Genomic DNA, 26,641 nt, shown 5'->3' on the forward strand with positions numbered 1-26,641 from the left:
ACACTGTTGAGCTGAGAGATAAAGGTTCATCGGAAGTCTACCCTATTTCTAAATGTGAGAAAATAAATTCAATTTATTATATGTACCAGCTTGGGTCACACTTTCTATTATTTATGACCTTTTAAAGATTCCTAGCTGATATGGACACCTCAAGCTTCACATGCTCAAAACTAAATATACACACCGGGTGCCCCCCACTCCAAAATCTTGTGATCTTCCTATAGGGCAAATGTTATTTACTAAAAAAGGAGACTGTGAATGGCTCCCCTGGGGATTTGTGATGTGGCAGTCCTGCCCAAGTGTCCCCATTGTAATAAACGGCCCCAGTTGAACAAACTAGAAATTTCAGTATCATCTGTGACATCCCTCTCTCTCTTACACTCCACAAACAATTATAACAAAATCTTACCTACTTCTTAAATATCTGTGGAATCCGTCCACTTGTCTCTCCCCACTGACTGACATCACTCTCATCTCTCACCTGGGTTACTGCATATTGTCCCAACCAGACTCCCTACATATACTTTTGCCTCTCTTCCTTTGCCTGTCTGCCTCTTCAACCATCTTCAACCATCTCATCTTTAACCACAATCACCACACTAGTCTTAGGGGACTTCTTTTAACACCTCAAACACACCTTGCTCTTTTGCCTCCAGGGCTTTAAACATGTCGTTCCCCCTTGTAAAATATCCTTTTCTCTGTCTTTCAATTGGAAATGTTCCACTTACCCTTTGGGTTTCAGCCCAAATGTTACCTCCTTGAGGAGGCCATCCCTAGCCCCCCAACCTAGTTTGAATTCCTCTGTAGAACTTTCCCACAGTATTATGCTTTATGTAGTGCTTGGGACCACTGTTTCTTGGAAGCTTATGATGTGCCAAGCTATTTGCAGAGTAGATATTGTAGTTTCTACATTTTACAGATGAGCCAAATGAAGTTCAGAGATGTTATGGGAACTTATCCAAGTCCACACAGTTAGAATGGGGCAAACACAAGTCTGTGGTCTCTAAAGCCTGCCGCTGTCCATTGCTTCATTTGTTCTCCCTCAATTCAACCATATTTCTGTTGGAAGTCAGTGAACTTAATATACTACTGTTAAGTTTCCATGTAGAAGCCCAAACCAATAACCTAAACTAGCTTTTATTGAGGAAATATTAAAAGAAGAAATTTGTTTTAAAAACAGCATTCAAGGGCAGCCCAGGTGGCTCAGTAGTTTAGTGCTGCCTTCAGCACAGGGTGTGATTCTGGAGACCTGGGATTGAGTCCCACGTCAGGCTCCCTGCATGGAGCCTGCTTCTCCCTCTGCCTTTGTCTCTGTCTTTCTCTCTGTCTCTCATGAATAAATAAATAAAATCTTAAAAAAAAAAAAACAGCATTAAAATAACAGCATTATAATTTTAAAATAATAATAACAGGATACCTGGGTGGCTCAGTCAGTCAAGCATCTGACTCTTGGTTTTGGCTCAAGTCATGATCTTGAGGTCATGGGATAGAGCCCCACATCAGGTTCTGTGTTCAATGTGAAGTCTGCCAAAGATTCTCTCTCTCTCTCTCTCTCTCTCTCAATCTCCCCCTGCCCCTCCCCCAATCATGCTCTCTCTCTCTCAAATAAATAAATAAATAAAATCTAAAAATATATATAAAATAAAATAATAATATAAATTAAAATAATGTTTTAATATACACAAACAACTGTTTGCCTTTGTTTTATAATAATTTGAAGTCAATTTTTCAAAAATAAAATTGAATAACTTTTCCTTGTTAATAAAAGTCATAGTTATAGCTTTACCTGTTCATATGACCAGACCTTAACAGCTGTTTCAGGAGCAATCTTGAGAACATGCATACCATTTCCTCTCCACAGAGAAATGACTCCACCCTCTTTGACCATCTCTATGAAATGGTTTATTATCTTCACATTCTTTGCTTCTAAACTCTGAGCCTTGAAAAGGAAAGGAAGGATTCTGAAAATGGACAATATGATTTGAAGAACTTTGAAACTGTATATTGTAATTTTCATGTAGGCAGGAAAGAGTTAAAATTCCCCAGCTATTGAAAGTCTCTCCTATTGGGGAAGCAGCAGCTGTTCTGGTGATTAGACAGCTTTGGAAGCAGGTTTACTTCGAACCTTGCACTATAGCTTATGAAGGGGGATACTTTACACATGGAACACAGATAAACATGCCATAGACATGATTGTTTTGTTTCCTGTTCCTCAAGGGGATGGACAAATGGCTCTTCCATCATGAAAAGATTGAATCAGAAGAATCAGAGAAATAACATTCCTGAGAAGTTAAACCACTGAAACTCAGAGAATTTATTGCTAATAAGGGGCTATGAAGCCTTTAACAAGTGTGATCAGTATGGTCAGTGTGAGCAGAGGAAGAATAGAATCTGACTAATTTTGTGGCCAAAAGACCTGAGAACTTTCTCCAAGGCATACACTGGAAGACAAATACTCAATTTAGCCTTCAGAGAACAACAGAGAGTATGTCCTGTACATTGAATATATTGCATATAGCATACGAAAGATTAAGCCCAGAACAATGCAATTTGGTATGTGAGTAAAAATAACAGAAGAAAAAAAAAGACAAATTCAACAAATATAGTTTAGTAAAAGAAGATGCAAAAGTGGTCTTAAAATAAGAGGTATTAAAGAGGAATTTAGAGGCACCTGGCTGGCTCAGTCAGTGGAGCATAAGACCCTTGATCTCAGGGTTGTGAGTTCAAGACCCATGCTGGGGGTAGAAGTTACTTAATAAATAAAAGTGTTAAAAAATAATAAGGGGCTCTTTGTTTTTAGGGGACTGGGCAGGCAGCCCGTACAGTATAATAGTGAATATTTAATAAATGTGTAGGGAATCAGCAGGATTCCTGCAATACATAGATGAAGAAGAAAGGAAGGGGCAGGGGGGACTGACTAAATTTTTTTTTAATTTTGAAAAAGAAGAACCAGAATGAGGATAATCACTAAGTCACTTGCAGTTAGAAGACAACTGCCAACTCTCTATTGAGGAGAGACAGACATTTAAACTCAAAATGATAACTTTATTATACAGTCACAATAATAAGTATATTTGCTTTAATTGTACAATAAATCTGTATTAGGAGGCCTAATAGCCAATATATAAAATAAGGAAATAATTCTGCACTGGCTGATTCACAAGCACTAAGCTAAGCCCTTGTGTATACCCACCACCTACACCACCAGTCTCTGACTCCAAGGAGTCCAAGGTGGGTTCTACTTTGAAGAGGTACCTGCCCCAGGGACCACTAACCAGTCTACATATCTGCCTTCTCTTATGTCATCCCTGGGCCTCTTCATGAAAAGCAAGTTCAGACCAAGACAGAAGAGACAGCACCCCTACTGATGGCATTTCCACCTTGATGGGCAAATGCTAGGTATCCATTTGACCCCAGAGGCTATGACAGCCCACCACCAGCAACTGCACTCCAAAAGTTACCTCTCATACTCTCATCTTTACTGGTACTGTAGCCTCTGTGACATTACTTCATCTATACAGATTGTTAAATATTTTTTAAATCATTCTTCCTATAAATCATAATGTAATTTGGATTTTCTCAAGTATCCTCCTGTAAGTAACATAAAATGGTGTATCAATTAAGGAGTGCTATGTAACAAAACACTCTACAAAACTCAGTGGCTTGAAACAATGAACATTTCATTTCCTTATGATTCCATGGATTAGCATATTGGACTGGGTTCAGCTAGTGGTTCTTTTGCTATTCTTCCCTGAGCTACTGTGTAGCTATAGTCATCTGGCAGTTTGACAAGGACTGGTTGGTCCAAGATAGCTGCAGGCATATGGCTGGTGGTTGATATTACTAGCTGAACCTCTCTCTCTATGCAGTTTCTTATTTTCAAGAAGGTTAGTCCAAACTTCTTTACCTGATGGTCTTAGGGCACTAAGCAGCCATGAGCAAAAGCTGCAAGACCTCTTGAAGTTTAGGCTTCCAAATCCCACAACATCCCTCAATAAAGCTGGTCCAGATTCAAGGAATGGTAAAAATAAACTCCACCTCTTGATGGGAGGAGTAGCAAAGTCATATTGCAAAGGATGGGAAGAATTATGGACTCTGTCTTTGCAAACAATCTGCCACAAGGAGGTATGGCACTAGATCCATAGAGAAAGAAATATAGCTCTAACACACCAGCTGGCTTTACAATAAATAATATTTATATCATCATAAGAATGTAAATGCTATTTATTAATTTTAAGAATTTAAAATCACCCTATGACAAAACTGTGAGGATGTAAATATGATTGTAGATCAGAATGTAATGTTAGCAACCTTGATAGTGTTGAAAGGGATATAATTCAACTCTCTCCTATGTTGCCAGAAATGCCATTAGTAAGGCATTAGTATAATAAGAAAATACATAAGTGACAGGATTCATTCCAGTATTTAGATCCTCTGGAAAGTCTGATTATTATCTCTCTTATGAGCAAATCTTTTTAAAATAATATTACCTGATGTTGGTAAGGATACAGGGAAACAAGTAACATCACACATTGCTAGGAAAAATGCAAATTGACATTATCTTTCTAGGAGGAAATATGACAATCTATTGAAAACCTTAAGATATGTTTAGAATTCCACTTGTGGTAATGGCAAACTAGTAATTAGGAATGAAATTGCCACTAAGGATAACCGAAAAAGTTGATAAAATACATAAAGTTTTCTTAAGGGTATCCATGAGCTAACAAGACAGAGACGTATTTCAGGACCAGAATGTAGGAGGAAAGACAGAAAGGTAGGAATAGCATTCAAGTGTATTTCTGAATGCAGAAGTTGTTTTGGTGGCCTCAGGGGATTAACAAAGAACAAAAGGTAAATCCCAGAGCCCATCCGTCTCTCACATACCACCGCCACTTTAAATTGGGATTTTGCAGGGCTATCCCCTCATGGTAAGGGTAAACCCAGCCTCTGCAAGGACCTGCAGCATGGCTTTGTATCACCTGGTGGTCCAGGGAACTTCAAGACTCGAACTTGAATTAAAGTGAGAATTGACAGCACTCCCAGGCACCTGACAGAAATAAACAAAAATCTAGTCTGAAGTTGGATATCATCATCCTTTTCCTCAAATTACTGCTACAAGTAATATTTTAAAAAACAATAACAAAACTAATGGAGGAGGGGAAGCAGAACAATTTTTTAAAATACAACAGAAGGCAAGAAAGGAAAAAGAGAGGAATTTAAAATAAGCACAGCAAATAGAAAGCATAAAATAAGATGGTAGGTTTAAACAAAAATATCAATAAATATATTAACTGTAATGGAATAAATCTTCCAGTTAAAAATATAACAAAATCCAACCATATGCTGTTTTAAGTGAATTATCTTAAACATACAGATACAGAAAGTTTAAAAGAATGACAATGAATACATCACACAAATCCCAAACAGGAGAAGGGACTGTGACTATATTTATATCAGACAAAATAGAACTAAAAGTATTATAGAGATCAAGAGGGTGCTTCACAATGATAAAAAGTTCAATTCACCAGAAGCATACAAACTTTAGGCCTCAAGATATATAAGGGAAAAAGTGATAGGCCTACAAGGAGAAGGCAAGGCCTGGGAGGGGCTCCTAGTACTCCAGACTCAATGAGAGAAATCTGAGGGAGTATGGTGCAGTGTAGACATTTGAGCCTGGCATGCATGGAGGGAAAGAACAGCTGGCAAAAGAAACAACAAGGCCACAAAAAACAGTGGAGTTTTCAAGAAACTGATCTATAGGGACATTACTTATGATCATTCCTTGGTTCTCTTGGTGACAGGGAAAGAATGCAAATAACAGGATGTCTAAACTCCTTTTATACCAAAAAAATCTGAGTTGCTAAGGGACTAGATCTTAAATGTTATCATCACACACACACAAAAAATTGCAACTGTGTGGTGATGGATGTTAACTAGACTTACCATGGTAATTGTTTTTCAATATGTACATATAATAAATCATTGTGTTGTACACCTGAAGCTAATATAATGTTATCTGTCAATTATTTATTATATCTAATTTTTTTAAAATCCTGTAGGAGAAACATAACTAGAAACACAGCCAATTGCAGAAGAAATCTATACCAGCTACTTAAAATATCTGATCCTTCATTTTTAATATTGAAGAACAATATAGGATCACAATATATATGGAGAAGTAATGGCAGCAAAGAAAATCTAAAACTAAGATTAATCAAACTAATTCCAGAGAAAATAGTGACAATTCAAGAAACTACAGTTAACTAAAACAAACAAAATAAAGGACTCTAATATCCTCAGAAAGAATCAAGATGAAGCTGAATCAAAAAAAAAAAAAAAAGAAAAGAAAAGAAAAATACTATGAAAAAGGAACAATTGAAGGGATATTAGAAATATTTCTAAAATTTTGGAAAATCTTAGAAATTTAAAATGTGATTCCCAAAATAAGAAGTTCAATAGAAGGGTTAAAAAATAGGATGGAAAAAAAAAATAGGATGGAAGAAATTTCCCAGAATGTTGAGTAAAATGATATAGATATGTGATAGATATATGACCAAATATATTTATGAAAATATAGATATATAATAGAAACAGAAATAGATATATGATAGAATATATTTATGAAAAGGTAGGTCAATCCAGGAAGTACAACATCCAACTAATAAGAATTCCTGAGAGATAAAATGGAGGGAATAAAATTAGGAAAGAAATAATAAAATATACTAATGCAGAGGGAAGACATAAGTTTAGTTAGGAAGAGCCTACCAAGTGTCAAACACAATGGATGATAAAAGAACCTACTTAAAACATTGTACAATTTCAAAACACCCAGGACAGAGGCATAACTAAAAGCTTCCAGAGAGAAAAAACAGATTATCTACCAAAACATCAGAGTGGCATCAGATTTCTAAAGTTACACTAGATGCTAGAAAATAATAAGGTAATGCCTTAGAAATTCTGAAGGAAAGCATTTTTAACCTTGGTGTCCATGCTCAGCCAAATTGCCCATCAAGGGGAAAAGCAAAATAAAATAATTTTTAGGCATTCAAAAAATTAACTTTCAGTAAAAATGGTATTTTTTTTAATTCCCTCTTATTCCAAAACCAAAATGATAGTAAAGTAAAAAAAGAAGGCAGTAACACGAATGGCCAAATATCATACATCTCTCAAATTTTGTTCCTCCATGATTATTCAGTTCCTCCTCTCACTTTTAAAAATGTCTTGGTTCAAATGAAAATTATATGGTCACCCCACTACTAATCTCCATAGGAAAGAAACACCAGTGATTTCAGCAGATTTAGAAGAGGTAGAAAGCAAAGGGAGAAAGTAATAACTGATTTAACAGAATAAAAGTTACAATTTAAGTGTCTGTGGAAGAGAATGCATATAAAGTCCATTTGCCCTTAAAAACTCCTGAGGCTAAGAGCACCTGAGTGGCTCAGTGGTGAGCCTCTGCCTTCAGCTTAGGTCATGATCCTGGGGTCCTGGGATTGAGTCCCGTGTGGGGCTCCCCACAGGGAGCCTGCTTCTCCCTCTGCCTGTGTCTCTGCCTCTCTTTCTGTGTCTCTAATGAATAAATAAATAAAACCTTAAATAAAAAATAAAAAATAAAAACCTTGAGGCTTTATTCTCGGGAAAAAGTGAAGAAGCTCTTGACTCAGAAATACAGAATTCTAGAATTCAGGGAGGCATAGAACTGAAAAACAGATGCACAGTGACAGGAAGCCTCCTGCCCCTTTCCCCTGCCTTTAGCCCAGAACACTAGCAGCCAGGTGGGCCTCCTTGTTTTGTATATTTTATATAAAAATTATAGGGAAACTTGTTACTTGCTGATCCAAAATAGAGATAGTAGCTGAATGTTGTCATAGGCTCATAATTTCTGCCCTGAGTAGAACTATGAAAAGATTGGAAACTCTTCCTCTTTGTTTCAGTTGTGCAGCCAAAACCACAGAGACTTGGCTGCCAGGGTTGGGCAATCCCTCCATTGCCTGCACCATCTTTAAGGAGGCCACAACAGCTCTAGGACCCCCAAGCTTTTCAGACAATTGAAGAATTCTACCTATAGAGCCATGTAAGGAATGAAAAGGGAGAGCAACTCTTTGACCAGCCTGATTCTTTGTGTCACAACTTCTAACCCATGGAGAGAATCAGAGTATTGTCCAGGCTTTTCCCTACTCAGAAGAAGAAGAAGAAGAGAAAGAAGAAGAAGAAGAAGAAGAAGAAGAAGAAGAAGAAGAAGAAGAAGAAGAAGAAGAAGAAGAAGAAGAAGAAGAAGGAGAAGAAGAAGAAAAAGATTTCCCTAATTTTTACCTCCCTAGAATACCAGTACTAAATTGTTAGTTTGTATTTAGTTACTTATTTACATATCTGCCTCCATCACTAAACTCCAAGATGCATATGGATGAAAAGGGTGTATTATTTGTTGTTTGCACCTTCAAGTGGACTTGAGTGCCTGGCAGCCTATTGGATGAGTCAAGGAGATTACTGGCAAAGAAGTAATTTGCACATGAGAATATCAAGGAATCATGATAAGATCTCTGAAACTCTTCTTTTGAAAAGCATCAAATATTATTCACATTACTCAAAAATATGCACGTGAACTATGTAACACACTTGCATTAGGGTTTTTAGACGCTCCAACGGTGCTGTGCATGTTCTAGCGCAAGTACCAGCTATGCCTCCAGCCAACAGATACCTCCCTAACAGGCCGGAGCTTCTTTCTTCATCAGTTAATTCATGAAAAGTCCATCTTTCTCCCATATCAATTCCCTATTGAAAAAATACATTATAATTAGATATAAAATGAGTATGTTCTCTCCTTATAAGATCTAAACAATGTTTTATATATCTCAGCTCCACAATAAATTAAGGTCAACCTTTCCTAGAATGTTGTACTTCACCAACCAACCAGTGTATTTTAAGTAAGTCATAAATTAGCTTGAATTACTACCATTATAAGCTAGTAATATTTAAAATAATAATAATAAAATAAACTAGTAATATTTTACCATGTCTAAGATAATCTTTACATTGCCATTTTTAAGTCTATTACTATTTTTCAATTCAGAATTATTTGTCTAAGATTGAACACAAAAAGAAAAACCCATCGGGTTCTACTAAATATTTGTAGCTGTGATGAGACATAGGCTAATAAACTAGTAGTGAGGTAGCTATTTAATGGGCAATAACATAAAAGTATCCAGTGTTCAAAATCTAGTGGATCCCCATGTTATGTTCAGTCAGACTCTTTAACAAAACAAATATGAAATATAAGCACACATTTGGAAGCAGGTTCCTTTTATATCTTTACCTACTGTGGAATTGGCAAAAAACAAAGCAAAAAACCCTGGGCCTTCCATGTAGTGCCCAGAGCAGATAACAAGCTCTGCTGTGCATGTATCATGAAGTAGGAGATATTTTTTTTTAAGATTTTATCCATTTATTCATGAGAGATACAGAAAGAGAGAGAGAGAGAGAGGCAGAGACACAGGCAGAGGGAGAAGCAGGCTCCATGCACGGGGAGCCTGACGTGGGATTCGATCCCGGGTCTCCAGGATCGCGCCCTGGGCCAAAGGCAGGCGCTAAACCACTGCGCCACCCAGGGATCCCCATAAATAAAAATATTAAAAAAATAATATACCTGAAAAATTTTGGCTTAGAAAGTTTAACTAGTAGGGGCACTTAAGAAGCACACCTGGATTACATGATTCTAGAATTCATGATCTTTTTTTTTTTTAATTTTTATTTATTTATGATAGTCACAGAGAAAGAGAGAGGCAGAGACATAGGCAGAGGGAGAAGCAGGCCCCATGCACCGGGAGCCCGACATGGGACTCGATCCCGGGTCTCCAGGATCATGCCCTGGGCCAAAGGCAGGCGCCAAACCACAGCGCCACCCAGGGATCCCTAGAACTCATGATCTTTAACACTATACTACCCTCTCTACCTACAAGGAGGCTAATTACTTGACTTCTCTCTGTCTTGGTTTCCTTATCCTAACACAGAATAATAATCCCTACCTCAAAGAGTTATAGAAGAGCAGTGTAGATTCTAATTTGGAATTACTGAACAAAAGCTTTTTAATTTTTTGAGAATTTTAAGAAATTTTGAAGCAGAGATTTCAAGTGCTCTGAGAGACAAGAGCCATGCAGACTATAAGACGATATGAATGTAAAAAAACCTCGAACTTTAGCACTCTTTCAAAAGAATTCCAGTTATAGTTTATTTGTTTATCCAACAAATATTTATTGGGAATATACTGTGTGACACAGCAATCAGCAATTCACAGTCTCTACTTTCAGGCAAGAAAATAAGCAACTATAATACAGAATAATGTTGTTCTGTAGGAGTAATTAACTGTTAAGTGCATAATTATTCCCAACAAATGGGTAACTTTTGCAAGTTGAAACTTTGAAGTAAATATTCTATGACACTTCAGATATTTGGCATTATACAAATTTGCAAGGAAATAATATTCTATATTATCACTTGTTTATTCAAGCAAAACCTCACTAGCTAATACTCTGGCTCCATCATTTTCTAATGGTTTATAATGCATTACATTTTTATGCCCATGACTCATGGTTTAAAATATACAAATATTAAAGAAGAGACCACTTACAGTAATATAGTTCCAGTGACGGGCAATTTCCCTAACATTTCTTGCAGGTTTAAATAAAAAATACTTCCTCCATTCATCCCAGTCCACTGTCATTGACCCATCAATATCCATCCTGTAGATTGATTTTTAAAAGAATATGCTCAAATATAAATCATGATTCATAAAGTTCAAAAAGTATTATCAAAATGACATCTCGTATTCTCAATGTCAGAATATTCGGGTTATAGTTGAACTCTATCCCTTGCTCTTCTGTGATGCAGAGTGCATCCTACATCTCCAAACTTCAGTTTCTATGGGAATAAGTCCTACAATATAGGGTTATTAGAGTATTTTTTTAAGATTTTATTTTTAAATAATCTCTATACTCTACATGGGGCTCCACCTCACAACCTTGAGATCAAGAGTTGCATGCTCCCCCAATTGAGCCAGACAGGCACCTTTAGAATATTAAATGGGATTATATATACTATGGCCTTGTAAACTGTAAAAAAACACAAAACTATAAGTGAGTATTCCTGTATCCCAATCTTCTCACATTTCTTCTCACATTTTCCTTCTTTCCATCTGGTAAACCTTACCTTGTAACTTCTCTAGCAACAGAATGATGACTGAACATTACTTTTTTGGTAATTCAGCTCTTAAAAGCCAATTCCCACTTTTTGTGGGTATGAAATTCCAATATAAAAAAATAAGTAATCCAAATACCCATAGAAATAAAACATCCATTAATATGGGATAATATAAGCCAATTTTAAGAATTTTAAAGAATTCTCAGTTAGCCAAATTCTCCATTTTGCTTCCAAAACAGAGTATTCTGCTGGTTCTTGTCCTTTTACTCTTCATGGCTCCTTCTCACTCTCTTTTACTGGTTTCTCCTCAATCCCCCACCTCTTAAGGCAGAGTACTACACTCTCTCCCTGGTCATCTCTTCCAGTCTCATGGCTTTAAAGATCTATAAGCCCATGATTCCCAAATCTCTGTCAGAGTGTTCCTCTGAACTCTAGACTCCTGTTTCAAGCTGCCTGTTTGACATGCCTACCTGTATGTCTGCTTAGCATCTAGAAGATAACAAGAACAAACCTGGGCTCTGATAATCACCCCATCCCAAACCTGCTTTTCTCAGTCTTATCCAAATCATGCATAACCACTCCACTATTCGAGATGTTCAGGCCAAAAATCTTGGCATTAACCTTGACTATTTTTTTTTCCTTTTTATCCCATACATTATCCAGAAGTAAATCATGTCAACATTTCAAAATGTATCCAGAATCCAACTTCCTCCATCCTGGTACAAGCTGCCTTCAAATTTTGTCTGTATTATTGCAAAACTGTCATGATTTGCCTACCTGCTTTCCCCCTTGCTAGTTTGCCTACAAACTATTTTCAATACTTGAGACAGAATGAGACTGCAAAACCTAAGTTAGATCATGGCACACACCTGTTTAAACCATCCATTGACTTAAGAGTAAAAAGCCAAAGTCCTTATAATTTCCCTCTCAAGAGCTGATGTGATCTGATCTCCTGTTAACATTTCCTACCACCTTCTTCCTCATTCACTCTGTTCTAAACACACCAGCCTTCTCTCAGTGCCCTAATCCTGTAAATACACTGCTCAACTTTGCTCTTGCTCTTTCCTTTACCTGGAAGGCTTCCTCGCCCCCCAAAGATTATTACAGCTCCTTCTCTCACCTTCTTCAGATCTCTATTCAAATGTCATTTTCAAGACCTTCCCAACTCACCATGTCCAAAACTGCAGCCCCCTGCACCATTCACACACACACACATACTATTTCCCTCCCCTGCTCTATATTTCCCCTTCTCACTAATGACCATCTAACATATTGTTTATCTAGTTTACTCTTTTACTGTTTTCTTCTCTTATTTATTGTGAGTTCCATAAGAGCAGGGATTTTTGCCTGTTTCCCTCACTGCTATATCCCTTGAATGTCAACTACTCAATAAATATTTGTTGAGTAAATGAATAAATTTCTCCCTACCCACTTTCATCCTCCTGTGCTCTAGACCTAGAGGATGAAATGTTAACCCCTACTGAAAGATTCTCTGTCTCTGTCTCTCTATTTCTTTCTCAAGCTGTTGGTCCCATTCCCCCCAATCACTTATGTCCTCTCTCTGCAACCTATCCAACAGCTTCCTCTCTGATGGTTACTTCCTCTCAAATCTCTCCTATCCTCAAAAAAAAATAATGAAAGTAAAAAGACTTGCCTAGTTGTCTTTCCTTCTTATCCAAATATCCCAAATCAGTAAACTACATTCACATTCCCCATATCCTCACCTCCCATTCACTCCATAACAGCCTGACTCAAGTCTCTAGCTCCCTACCAAAAATGCTTTCACTGGGATCCCCAGGAATCTCCCAAGTTCTAGATCCAATGGATAGTTTTCAATATTAATGTTGCTGGCCCTTTCTGTTAAATATGACATATTTCACTCTTGGCTCTTGTGACACCATTAAATCAACTAGAAAACATGTATTGATCTGCTAGCACGTACGAAGCACTGTGGTAGGCACTAACTACAGAATAATGGATAACATACCCTGGTCCCTGTTTCACGAAGCTTACAGTCTACTGGCAACAGGGAGTATAACAAACAAGCCTCTGTAAAGCTGCTCTAAAAGCCAGCACTAGGAAGATTAAAAAAGTTTCAGAGGTTAAAGTCACATCTAAACTGAGACCTAAGGAGTAAGTAGGAGATATTCAAGTGAAGGAGTTGGAAAGTGTCTTCCACACAGAAAGATCAGTTTGTACAAGTTCTGGAGGAAAGAAACATCATGGTTTTTTAAAAGTTGAAATAAGCTCAGTCAGCCTGGAGCACAGAGTAGAAGGAGAGTTGGAGAGATGATGCAGCTAGAAAGGCAGACAGGGGCCAGATCACAGAAAAAATTCCATGTTCCATCTAAGCCCTTGGTATAGCATCACTTATCAGTATGGACACAAATAGTCTAATGAAGTGAAAACAATTCATATTCAGCTTACACTTATAAAACCACAAAACCATAGTTGAACATAAATCCAGCTAAAGTTATACAAAACCATTTTAGAAACTGTATAAAACTTTATTAAAAGTCATAAAAGAAGATTTAAATAAACATATATAATTTTCATGGAACAGTAAATTTAACATCATAAATATGCAATTCTCTCCTTAACTAATTTATAAATTCAATGCAATTCCAATTAACATTCCAAAAGGAGTGTGTATGTGCACACGTGTGTATGTAATTAAATAAGTCAATTCTGAAATTAATATGGAAGAGCAAAGGGCCAAGAAGAGCACTGACACTGTTGAAAATGAGGAAAGTTGACATCAAGATGGATACTAAAGTGATAGTAAGGGGCACCTGGGTGGTCCAATCCGTTAAGCGTCGGACTCTTGATTTCAGCTCAGATTATAATCTCAGGGACCTGAGTTCAAGCCCCGTGCAGGGCTCCATGCTCAGTGTGGAGCCTGCTTAAGATTCTCTGTCCCTCTCCCTTTGCCCCTCCCCCACTGTTCTCTCCCTCTCAAACACACGGGTGCACATGCGCACACACACATTGATCAAAAAAATAAAGTGATAGTAACTAAGGCATGTGGTAATGACATATAATAGATACAAACGTAAGAGAATAAAGAGACCAGAAACACATTCTTACACAGACAGAAATTTGAAATATGACAGGTAAGCTTTTAAAATCTGTGGGTAAAAATAATAAAATAAAATAAAATAAAATAAAATAAAATCTGTGGGTAAAAGATGGGACCAATTATTAACTGATAACTAGAAAGAAAGAAAGAAAGAAAGAAAGAAAGAAAGAAAGAAAGAAAGAAAGAAAGAAAAGAAAGAAAGAAAGAGAAAACGGAACCTTATTTCACACCATATACAAATATCAATTACAGATGAATTAAAGAACTAAATGTAAAATACAAAACTTTTTAATGAAATATAGATTAAGATCTTGAAGTGGCTCATTGGGTTAAATATCTGACTCTTGGTTCCACTAGAGTCATGATCTCATGGGTCGCTAGATGGAGCCCCACATCTGGGCTCAGTGCTCAGGAGAGAGTGTGCTTGAAATTCTCTCCCTCCGCCCCTCCCCCACTCACACTCATGCTCTCTCACTCTGTCTCTCTAAAATAAATAAATCTATTTAAAAAAGAAAAAGAAATAGAGATTAATATCTTTACGTCCCAGGGTAAGGAAGAATTTCTCAAGATGCTAAAAGAGAAAAGTGGACAAAGAAGACTACATTAAAATATTAAACTGCACAATGACAAAAACACCTAAAATGAACTTAAAAGTAACCAACAGGCTAGGAAAAGATATTTGCAATGCATATAACCAACATAGTATTAATATCCAGAATTTAGAAAGAATACCTGCAGGCCATTAAGAAAAAGACAACCAATCTAGCTAAAAAATAGGCAAAATACATGACTAGGTAATTCACAGAAGAAGAATATCCAGATGGCCAACAAATATATGAAAAGATACTCAAGCTCACTAGTAATGAGTAATATAGTTAAATTAAATCAAATTAAATTAAAACAATAGGGCAATATTTCTGACTCTTTGACTTGGAAAATATTAAAATATTAGAAGGCTACAGTATCAAATATTTGAAAAGAAATACATTTTTAGTAGGAAGCTAGATTGGTAAAACCACTTGGAAGAAAAATTTGGTATATGTAATTAAAGTTAAATGTCAGCATACCCTATAATCAAGCAACTCTACTGCAGGTGATATATAAGGAGATGTATACAAGAACATTTACTGCAGCATTGTTTTGTATTAGTCACACACACAAAAAAATTCTCTTTAACCTAAATGACCATCATCAGAAGACTTCATAAGTAAATTGAATTACATTTATTAAACAGGACTCTTATTGTGGCTAAAATGATTAACTAGGGCTGTATGCACCAGCAGCAACAAATCTCAAAAATAGAAGGCTTAGAAAAAAGCAATTTAAAAAAATATGTGGTATGACATCACTTAAGTAAGGTCTTAAAACATGAGAAACAATGCCATATATTTTAAGGGTATCCCTACAGTAAAATAGAGAGAGAAAAATCTGAATGGAATACATTCAGGACGGTAGTTACTTCTGGCAGCAGGGGAGAAAATGAACATTAAGAATACGTTGAAAACTTCACCTCTGGGGATCCCTGGGTGGCACAGCGGTTTAGCGCCTGCCTTTGGCCCAGCGCGCGATCCTGGAGACCCGGAATCGAATCCCACATCAGGCTCCCGGTGCATGGAGCCTGCTTCTCCCTCTGCCTGTGACTCTGCCTCTCTCTTTCTCTCTCTCTGTGTGTGACTATCATAAATAAATAAAAATTTAAAAAAAAAAAAAACTTCACCTCTGTGTAATATTTTATTCAAAAATATTTGAGCCAAATGCAGCAAAATGTTAACTATGACAAATCCAGGGATGGCATGGTTGTCTGTTAAATTTTTACCTCTATCGTTCTATACATTTTCCTGTATGAAACAGTCATAACAAGTTAGCTTTATTCTAGAAATGTTTAATGCCAGAAAATCTACCATATAGATTTATATATATAATTTATTATATAAATAGGTCAAATGAAAAAAGCAGTATAGTTTGATAAAATAAGGTACTTTTTATTGATAAGAGATACCTTTCTGTGTTGTTTTCCAGTGCAACTCCCTACTCACTGTTTGCACTCCCCACCCCCATGAACCATTAGCTCTGTCAGGGTAGGCACCAAGAGCATTCTACTTACCATTGAATCCCCATTGGCTGTTTTGTGCCTGGCAAAAAGTACCAAACAATATCCAATTGATGGCTAACTTGATTGGTTGACTGACTAATAATGTAAAAGTCTTACCAAAAGCAAGAGGTCTATGCACTAAAATTATATCAGTGGGTTAATATTTGGGTGATAGATTATGTTGACATTGGGCAAATTACCTAACCCCAAAAACTGCCTTATCTGTGAAATGAGAAACTAATACTTTGACTACAGGGATGCCTGGGTGACTCAATGGTTGAGCATCTGCCTTTGGCTCAGGGCGTGATCCCAGACTCCTGGGATGGAGTCCCACATCTGGCTCCCCACAGGGAGACTTCTTCTCCCTCTGCCTATGTCTCTGCCTCTCTCTGCACCTTTCATGAATAAATAAATAAAATCTTTAATAATAATAATAATAATAATAATAATAATATTTTGATTATAAAGTCCTGTAAGGATTAAAGGAGATAATATATGTGAGATACTCAGAAGAATGCTAGCAAATAGATACTTAATAATTATAAGCTATTATTCATGCTTCTCTAAAGTTTCCATAGTTGTCATTTTTATAATGAAAAGGGCTTTAAAGTAAATAAATAATTTTAAAATGTATACTACACACATATAAGGGCTAACCTTTCAAGAATCTTCACTGCCTCTTCTTCAGAAATATGTATACCTATTAAGTCAAGAGCATCAATAATTTCTGAAGCATCAATCACTCCTTTAAAGGAACAAAGAAAATAAAGATTAACTGGAAGTTTTGAAAAGATACAGATGCAAAGAGTTAATCAGTATTCACTGCATTGTTGCAACATTTCATAAGACATTAATATCTCAATTATCTCTTTTGCTTGTCAAGCTAAAAAGAAGAGACTGGAGAGCTCATATGATATTTCCTATATCAATAAATGACACTACTACCCTCAATGTTGCTCAAACCAATCGTTCTTGCCTCTTTCCTTTCCTTCATCAATTTCAATCACCAAATGTGATCTGTTCTATGCATGAACAGCTCCCAAAGTATTCATTCCCAACACTACTGATCCCATTTTAGCTTAGACACCAATCCATGCTCCACACAAATATGGTGGTGCTACTCCTCTTACTGAAAACTCTTCAGTGGCCTCCCACCTCATTCCCCTGGGGATCAATTCCAGAAACCTTCACAGGCCTCAAGGCCTTCCGTGATCCTGCCGTAGCCTGCTTCTTAGGCTCATCTCTGAAACTCCCCCTTGCTCTCAGCCTCCACCTCACTGGTCTGCCTCCAGTTCCTCAGCCATGACCTGCTCTCCTGGTACAATGAGTCTCCCAGCAAGCCTTTTCCCTGCCTGGAGCACTTCCCTGCTCCTCACTAGGCTACCTTCCAGTCATCTTTCCAGATTTGGCTTAACTACCATTTCTACATGGAGCCTCATGTAAAAACCTTATCAAAATGTTATAAAGATCTTTATATTGTTCAAAAGGAAAAAGCATATTGTTCAAAGGGCACAGGCTTTTTGTTGATGGTTGTTATTTTTGAAAGACAGTATGCAAATAAAAATTCAATCATTTAAAAATATTCCTCGGAAGTAGTAACAGTCAAACAAATGACAGGATTAAATAAATGAATTTTTAATAACCTTTCACAGAAGCCAAATATCAAGTAATAAACCTTTACTAAAACACGGCCAATTCTTGGCTATACATGTTTGCTCACTGTATAAAGACAAACCATCATTATTCATGTCCAAACTCTTAAAAGTCCACCTCATCGTCTTCTCATTATCTTTAAGGTACTGCATAAATGTGCTGAGGTTCAGCAGATTGCAGGCATTAATATCAACAGATTTTAATAGTATCTATAAAAGAGAAGAATGATATTAGAGATATGGGATTCAGACAAGGTAAATTACAAATTATAGTATTTAAACATTTGTACATTTATCTTATATAAATTAGATATTCTGCTATAAATTATTGGTACCTTAGGTTTAGAGTAAAATTGGTGCACTAAAAACAGAATCTTGAGTATTGGAGATTTAGAGGAGTTTAGCAACTGACTAGTCTACTCTTCTACTCAATCATCATGCAAGTATTTGCTCACCCAGTAAATGCTTGAGAAAAAGAAATGAATCATACATAGCCTCTGCCCTCAAGAAGTTTACAGGCTAACAGGGAAGACACCAAAGCCACTCTGATAGAAAATATTCAGGGGCACCTGGGGGGCTCAGTAGTTGAGCATCTGCCTTTAGCTCAAGTCGTGACCCCGGGGTCCTGGGATCAAGTCCTGCATCGGGGTCCCCCTGGGGAGCCTGCTTCTCCCTCTGCCTCTGTGTCTCTGCCTATCTGTGTCTCTCATGAATAAATAAACAAAATCTTTAAAAAAAAAATTCAAGATTCAATAGCCGAATTATGGAAGCACCTTAAGTTTCCTGTAATAGATGAAAGGATAAAGAAGTAACATACATATATGCAATAATATTACTCAGCCATAAAAAAAGAAGGAAATCTTGCCCTTTGCAGCAACATGGATGGATCCAGAGAATATAACGCTAAGTGAAATAGATCAGTCAGAGAAAGACAAGTATATGATTTCACTCATATGTGGAATTTAAGAAACCAAAAAAACAAAAAAGAGACAAATTTAAAAAAACACACACACTCTTAATTATAGAGAACAGAAGGGAGGTGGGTGGAAAGATGGGTTAAATAGATGAAAGGGATTAAGAATACGGTTATCTTGATGAGCACTGAATAATGTAGAGCATTGTCAAAGCACTATATTGCACACCTGAAACTAATATGACACTGTACATCAAAAAAAACTAGAACTCTTGTGAAATATGTCTACATACATCCTAAAATTCTTTTTAAAAAATATTTTATTTATTCATTCATGAGAGACACAGAGAGGCAGAGACGTAGGCAGAGGGAGAAGCAGGCTCTCCTCGGGGAGCCTGATGCAGGACTGGATCCCAGGACCCCAGGATCATGCCCTGAGCTGAAGGCAGATGCTCAACCACTGAACCACCCAGGGCCCCCATTTTATAAAATTCTCACAATAATAAAGTTTTTATTGAAGAACAGAAATACTAAATACATCATAAACTAAAATATATCAAAAGAAAATGTTCAAGGTTCAGTGAGAAATAAAGATGTGAGGGAATTCTTCATAGAACTGGCTTCACCTGGGACGCCTGAGTGGCTCAGTGGTTGGGCATCTGCCTTCAGCTCAGGACATGACCCTGGAGTCCCAGGATCAAGTCCCACATCGGGCTCCCTGCATGGAGCCTGCTTCTCCCTCTGCCTGTCTCTGCCTCTCTGTGTCTCTCATGAATAAATAAATAAAATCTTAAAAAAAAAAAAGTGGCTGCACCTGGCTATTTTTTAAATGAGTAGCAAAAAAGTAAACAAAGATACAAGAGTGTGAGGGATGTAGCAGACACCACTAGCTGTCCACCAAAATTCACTCTTGCCTTCTTTGGGCACACTACTAGATTACATTTCTCAGTTTCCCTTGCAGTTAAAAACGGTCATGTGAGCAAGGTCTCAGCAATGAAGTAAGAGTGAAAGTAATGTGTACCGCTTCTAGGCCTAGCCAACAACACCCTGCATGCTCATTCCACTTCCACCAGCTGAGTGCAGGTAATGATGAGCCCCTTGAGGGTGGTAGAGCCACAAGAAGAAAGGAATCCAGATCTCTGAATACAAGGTGGAGAACTGTTCCACCAGCCTCAACACCTACCAAGAGATCATCTTGTATAACATGCTAAGAGGCTTGGAGTTTTCCCACTGACATTATCTAGCCCCTGAAGAATTTTAAGCAGAGTCATGATAGAATCAGATATACCTTTTAAAAGGTGGCATATGGTGGCAACGTGGAGGAAGAAATGCTGAGGGGAAGGCAAGAAGACCGTTTACAGTAACTTAGGTGAGATATGGTGGGGGCCCGGGCTTCCCAGGAATAACAGGTGTGGAGACAAAGGGAACTGGCTACGAGATCTACAGGGATGACATAGGACCTGTGGTGAACTGCATGTTGGGCAAGGGAAGAGGAGGGCTGTAGAATGACTCGATGGTGGAGCATTTACCTAAGACTATGATCACAGAGGGAAGTGGAGAGACTCAGAGCTGGGGACAGCTACCCATCTGGGAGTCACCCACCCTAGGATGGTACTTGGAACCTTGAAAAGTTATCCTGAAGCCCACCTGCATTTGAGGGGTGAGCCAAAAGAGAGAGTCCATAAAGAGATCTGAAAACAAGAGCCAGAAAGCCGAGATAAAGTCCCAAAGGGGGAAATACAGGAGCATCATTGGTGTCCCATGCGGCAGAAAGAACCCAAGAGCCAAAGTGCACAAAGAAGTCCCTAGTGACCTTTCCCAGAGGGAAAGAATGGAGACAGAAGCTACACTGCAGACAAGAAAAGGCAGAAGTGTAGACAGAGCTTTATCAAAGACCAGACTACATACAGAGGAAAATGATAGCACAGTTTCTATCTAGGTGGCAAGCCAGGGCCATAGGAGGATCACTGTTACTAGACAGGAAGAGTCTGAAAATACAGGAGAAAGAAAGGGAGCAACAGATGTTGTACTTTTCCTATTTTAAAGGAGGCAGAGAGGATGTGAAGCTGACAATGTAATTGGTAGAACCAACTGTGAGAAGAAAAAGAAAAAGAAAAAGAAAAAGACACCTCATTTCTTGAGACTAGTGGCAATAAACTAAGCCTGGATGTAAATAAAGGTAAGATTATAGTCCGAGTATCAAATTTATTGAGGCTTGCTAACTGCTTTGAGCTCAGTAAACAGTTTTAGGCACTTTTCATCTATTTTCTCATTAATCATCATAAGAGCTAGGCACTATTATTATTTTACAGCTGAGGAAAATTTACAAGAGGGCCAGAAATCTGAAAAAATTCAGTGCAGTTCACCTCTATTTACTCATGGAAGTAAATAAAAGGCATGTTCAGCTACTGGAAGGGGAGCAAGGAATGACAAGGGCTGTGATTGGGGTAAGTCAGAGTTTCTCAGCATCAACATTATTGATATTTGGGACCAGATAATCTTTGGTTGTCCTATGCATTATAGGATGTTTAGCAACATCCCTGGCCTTCATTCATTAGGTGCTAGTATCACACACACACACACACACATCCATTGCTGTCATGACCATAAAAAAATATCAAGAATGTCAAATGTCCCTGAGGGGCAAAATCAACCTAGTTGAGAACCACTGGGATAAACGGAATGAAGATAGGGCTGACTCTGGACAGTCTGATGAAATGGAGGACCCAGATCTTTATAAGAAGGAAAATGGAATATTATGATTCCAGGGCTACATTCAGAAGGAAAGCATAAAGTCATCAGTTTGTTTTCTGTGTAATGCAAAGTGAATGCAGCAAAAAGTCTTAGACACACAGAACCCAGTGAAATCAATATACATTGTCTATAACTAAAACTGACATCTGTGTTTGGGTAGGCCTCAGGGAACAAATCATCAATTTCTGTAACAAACTGTGACCCAGCATCATCCAAGATATGTAGTTATCTCTCCAATTTCTCTGGCATGCATTTTATAAATCCAAAGAATTATGAACTTAACAGTAACATATACTGTTGTATGTTTTTCTGGACTCCATGTTGTGTGACCCCACATCCATTATTCAAGTCAACCCTACCATATGGAAACTTATTAAATACTGTTTTCTTTTTCTTACTGAATTTAAGTCTCTTCACAAGAAAAAGATTTCTACAAAACTTGATGTCCCCTTCCCCTTTTCAAACACATGTGCTCATGATGCTGCTGGGCCTCATAGTCTCTTAGAGAAGCTTAAGTTAAAACTTTTTTTTTTCACTCTAGATGGTCAGCTGGTTAACTGTAGGGCTGTGGAAGTGGGCATCTCTGGAAACACAGCAGTCAGTATTGACATCATCATTTGTTAAGCTTAACAATAATTCTATACTATATAGTGTATGGCATATTGTTGTAGTATCAACACTTCAACAGTATTAGGTTAAACTGAAAACATGGGTTGCAACTAATCCATTAGTAGCAGCCAGGCACACACAGGAAGGCCCCAAAGGGCATAATGCAGGGCTTTCTGGAGCAAACCGCTGTGTGGGCTGCATCGCCCAGGCTATGGGAGGCCCTTGCAGGACCAGCCATCACAGGCCATCAAGGCAGACCCTTGGAGTTCCCCAAAGCTAACGGAATTTCAACACAGGCCATATGCATTTAGTCACTGGGGGCGTTTGGTCAACGTGGTGCAAGCAGGCCTTTTAAGAGTTTCGATGGCTTCGACCCCACTTAGGCAAGATGGTGAAGCCTTCCGTTTTGACCAAGGTAGACCACTATCAGGACAGAAACTAAGGGAAGGTGTCCCAACAGCGGGCTGCTTTAAGTGAAGCAGCTCACACGGAAAGAATTTCTGAGCCTGGAGAGGAGCTCAGGAAGGGCTGAGGGGGTCTTCTCCGTACCCTACCCTCCATCCGCGTTTCAACCCCATCCCCCAGTCCTAAGGGCTCCAGCTGGCCTGCGGCACCTCCCACTGCCGGCGGCCTGAACGCACCAAGGCCCACCTCTTCTTCCTGGCCCACAGGGATGCCCATAGCTTCCAGTTCTTTCTGCAGCTCTGTGATGTCCACCATGCCGTTCCCGTGGTGGTCCAGCTTCCGGAAGAGCTCTTCGAAAAGGCGGTCGGATTTGTCTTCCTGGCCAGCCACTGTGGGCAACAGGAAGCCCCACACGCGGCGCAGCATGGTCCCGGAGCGCGAAGGCCACCCCCAGTCAGCCGGAGCTGCCCCCCTGCCCCCCGCTGGGTACCGGGCGTCGGGAGCCCCGGGAGCAGCCCGGCCGCCGCGCAGCAACCCACCCGGCCGCATGCGCTCCCTCCCGAGCCTCTGGGTTCCAGGCCCGCAGGCCCGCCCTTCCTGCCTGTTGGGCAACAGTCCTGCTCCGGATTTGCTTCTGCCAGTTTTGGTGGGGGGCAAAGCTGCTTGGGACCACCGTTGTTGTTGTTGTTGTTGTTGTTGTTGTTGTTGTTGTTGTTTTGCTGTTTTGTTGTTCAGATTCATGTTTGGCCACGGATCCCAGACAGCACATTCTAATGCAAACTCCCAGCTGAGGGTGGCCTCATTATGAGCTATTAGAGGAGGATTTTTTGTTGTTTTGTTTTTTGTTGGTTTTTTGTTTCTTGTTTTTCAGTTTTGTGCTCAGAGCCAAGGTTGACACAGATCCGCCACCATGGGGCCATCCTGAGCCAGTCCTCTCTCTTCCTCTTATTAGGCCAAGGCTTGGTCTCTTATTCCCATAGGGTTGTTGAAATCCAAACCCCTTAGCAACCAAGGGAGAAAATATTAAGACTTCTTTTTATATTTATAAAAGTAAGGGGAGGGGCACCTGGGGGGCTCAATGGTTGAGAATTTGCCTTTAGCTCAAGGCATGATTCTGGGGTCCTGGGATTGAGTACCGTATGGTGCTCCCTGCAGGGAGCCTGCTTCTCCCTCTGCCTATGTCTCTGCCTCTCTCCCTCTGTGTCTTTCATAAATAAATAAATAAAATTTTAAAAAAGAAAAAGGGGAAAATAAACTTTCTAATATTTAACATAAACTGACAACTGCATGTATATATAATGCTTAAGTGTACACAAATTGTGGGTGAGTGAACAAAGAAATGTGGAACCCATTGCTCCTCTGTAATGGGATTGACCACCTCATCAGTGGGCTAGATGAAAGATTAGTTAAGAAACCCCAGAGTCTAAAAAGAAAAAAAAAAGAAAGAAAGAAAGAAAAGAAAAGAAAAGAAATCCCAGAGCCTGTAACCAGCAGCCACCAAGGATTGCCATCAGAAGCACTGCTCAAGTCAAGAGAACAGATCAGCCATGGTGGTTGAGCAATGGAGAACAGCATTGAACACATAAACAAAAGGACCAACTGATGCCAACCAGCATGCTCTAAGGACCTAAAAAGGCATTTTGGCCCTTAGCTCAGTGGCACAGAAGTCACAAGTAAACCACATTACAACCTCAGACACCCAGATTCTCTCCTAGGGAGAAAATTAGTGAGCAACCACTTTTTATCCAAAAGAAAGTAAATACTATCTAAAGGAGCTGATAATCAGGGGTTACTGATGGCTTAGTAGATGAAGCATCTGCCTTCAGTTCAGGTCATGATCCCAGAGTCCTGAGATTGAGCCCCGCACTAGGCTCCCTGCTCAGCGGAGAGCCTTCTTCTCCCTCTCCCTCTGCCGCACCTGTTGCTCATGTACTCTCTCACACTCTCACTCTCTCTCAAATAAATAAATAAAATGTTTTAATAAATAAATAAATAAAGGGGCTAATCAGTTATCAGACTGTCTAAGCATTGAAACAAATTAGATATTTGGTTAACTTAAAAATTTTTTTTAAAGATTTATTTATTTACTTATGATAGACATAGAGAGAGAGAGAGGCAGAGACACAGGAGGAGGGAGAAGCAGGCTCCATGCCAGGAGCCCGATGTGGACTCTATCCGAGACTCCAGGATCACTCCCCGGGCCAAAGGCAGAGGCCAAACCGCTGAGCCACCCAGGGATCCCCCAATTTTTTTTTAATACAGCAGGTGGGACTCAGGAAAAAGATCAGAAACACCAGGTTAGGCAAGTAAAATACATTTTATGCACATATCTGATTTTTAGTATGAGCAGAAATTTAGGAGCCTTTGTTCCATTAGTATCATTCTGAACCCCTGTTTTTAAATTACCTCTGTGTGAACTGATACAGCTGATTGTTTCCTTATGATCTCTACTGATGTTGAGGCAACAAAACAAGGTGAAAGTCAAAACCTAAGGATAGCAGAGGGGCGCCTAGGTAGCTCAGTCAGTTGAGTGTCCACCTCTTGATTTTGGCTCAGGTCATGAACTAAGGTCATAATCTCAGGGTTGTGAGATCCACCCTACACTGGGCTCCCCACTCAGTGGGGAGTCAGCTTGAAATGTTCACTCTCCCTCTTCCTCTGCCCCTTCTCCTTGAGTGCTCTCTCTTTCTCAAATAAATAAGTAAATCTTTAAAAAAAAATTTTTTTTAAGATTTAAAAAAAAAAAAAACTAAGGATGGCAGAGCAGAAATATGGAAAGGGCCCAAGCTCTTAATCACATTGCTGAGCTAGTGAACCAACTCTGGAACCAGTTTCCACTGGACCTGTTTGGACAGAAAACAAACCAACCTCTGTTATTTAAGCCACTTTCTGCTGGGCATTCCATCACAGCTGAAAGCATATTCATAGAAAATCATTACTCATGGAATAATTACAAACTGAGATGAATGTAATGAAGGAGAATTGCACTCATCTCAGTTTGGAATTATTCTATGAGAACATAGCAGGGACCATAATATATGTTGGGGGATGAAGGAAGGCCTCTTAGTTTAGGTAATACTTAAGCCAAGATCTGAAAGATACGTAGAGGTTTGCCCATTAAAAGTGAGGAAAATAGCATTCCTTGTATTTTTAACATTCCTGAGAAGAAAAGAATTTAGAAAGTTCAAAGAACTAAAAGAAGGCCACTGTCGCTAGAGAATAATAAACAACAGAAAGAATGGCACACGCTGAGATTAAAAACACAGGCCACATCAAAGATCCCGGCTTTTATCTCAAGAACAGTATAGAGTTATATCAGCCGGGATAACCCAGGTTATGCTGTGACAACAAACAACTCCAGAATCTCAGTTACCTACAGGGTGAATGTCTCATTTGTCTGTACACCATCATAGGTCAGCAACAGGCTCTGCTCTTGGGATGCCTCATCCTTACTCTGGGATGAAGCAGCCACTGGCTGGAGCATTATCGGTAGCCATGGCAAAGGGACAAAAAGAATATAGAAAAGCAGGCTATGAATCTTAAAGCCTCTGCCTGTAGGTGCAATATTCAATTTCTCTGTATATTCTACTGGCCAAAACAGGTGACACACTCTCTTGATTTCAAGTCTCCTGCAGGGAAGAATGCTGAATATTGTTGAGAAATATTACAGCCTACACCAGGAGCCATTTACGCATTTTTGGCAGCAGAATAACATGGTTTAATTTAACAGTGTCAGGACGCTTAAGTGGCTCAGCAGTTAAGCATCTGCCTTTGGCTCAGGGTGTGGTCCTGGAGTCCCTGGATGGAGTCCCACATGGGGCTCCCTGCAAAGGGCCTGCTTCTCCCTCTGCCTGTGTCTTTGCCTTTCTGTGTGTGTCTCTCATGAATAAATAAATAAAATCTTTTTTTTTTTAAGTTTTAAATAAAAAAAAAAATTAACAGTGTAA

The 26,641-nt window shown here is 38.8% G+C and overlaps 1 protein-coding gene across 6 annotated transcripts in view; it reads right to left on the minus strand.

Annotated features, from left to right (window-relative positions):
• LOC140638077 (mitochondrial adenyl nucleotide antiporter SLC25A24-like) overlaps window positions 1-23,450 on the minus strand; it is a 46,214-nt gene extending 22,764 nt beyond the window's left edge. For 5 of the 6 annotated variants that reach the window (XM_072834769.1, XM_072834766.1, XM_072834767.1 and 2 more), the window contains exons 1-6: window positions 22,941-23,450; window positions 18,082-18,223; window positions 17,019-17,106; window positions 10,622-10,733; window positions 8,614-8,769; window positions 1,787-1,939 (exon numbers count right to left, since the gene is read on the minus strand). In XM_072834769.1, the coding sequence (XP_072690870.1) occupies window positions 1,787-1,939; window positions 8,614-8,769; window positions 10,622-10,733; window positions 17,019-17,106; window positions 18,082-18,223; window positions 22,941-23,435 (1,146 nt within the window). In that variant the 5' untranslated portion in view covers window positions 23,436-23,450. The remainder of the gene's footprint in view (window positions 1-1,786; window positions 1,940-8,613; window positions 8,770-10,621; window positions 10,734-17,018; window positions 17,107-18,081; window positions 18,224-22,940) is intronic. The other variant, XM_072834765.1, reaches the window with a different exon arrangement.
• Between the last annotated feature and the right edge of the window lie 3,191 nt (window positions 23,451-26,641).

This window comes from Canis lupus, chromosome 8 (genome assembly GCF_048164855.1).
Source record: "Canis lupus baileyi chromosome 8, mCanLup2.hap1, whole genome shotgun sequence".
Lineage (NCBI taxonomy): Eukaryota > Metazoa > Chordata > Mammalia > Carnivora > Canidae > Canis > Canis lupus.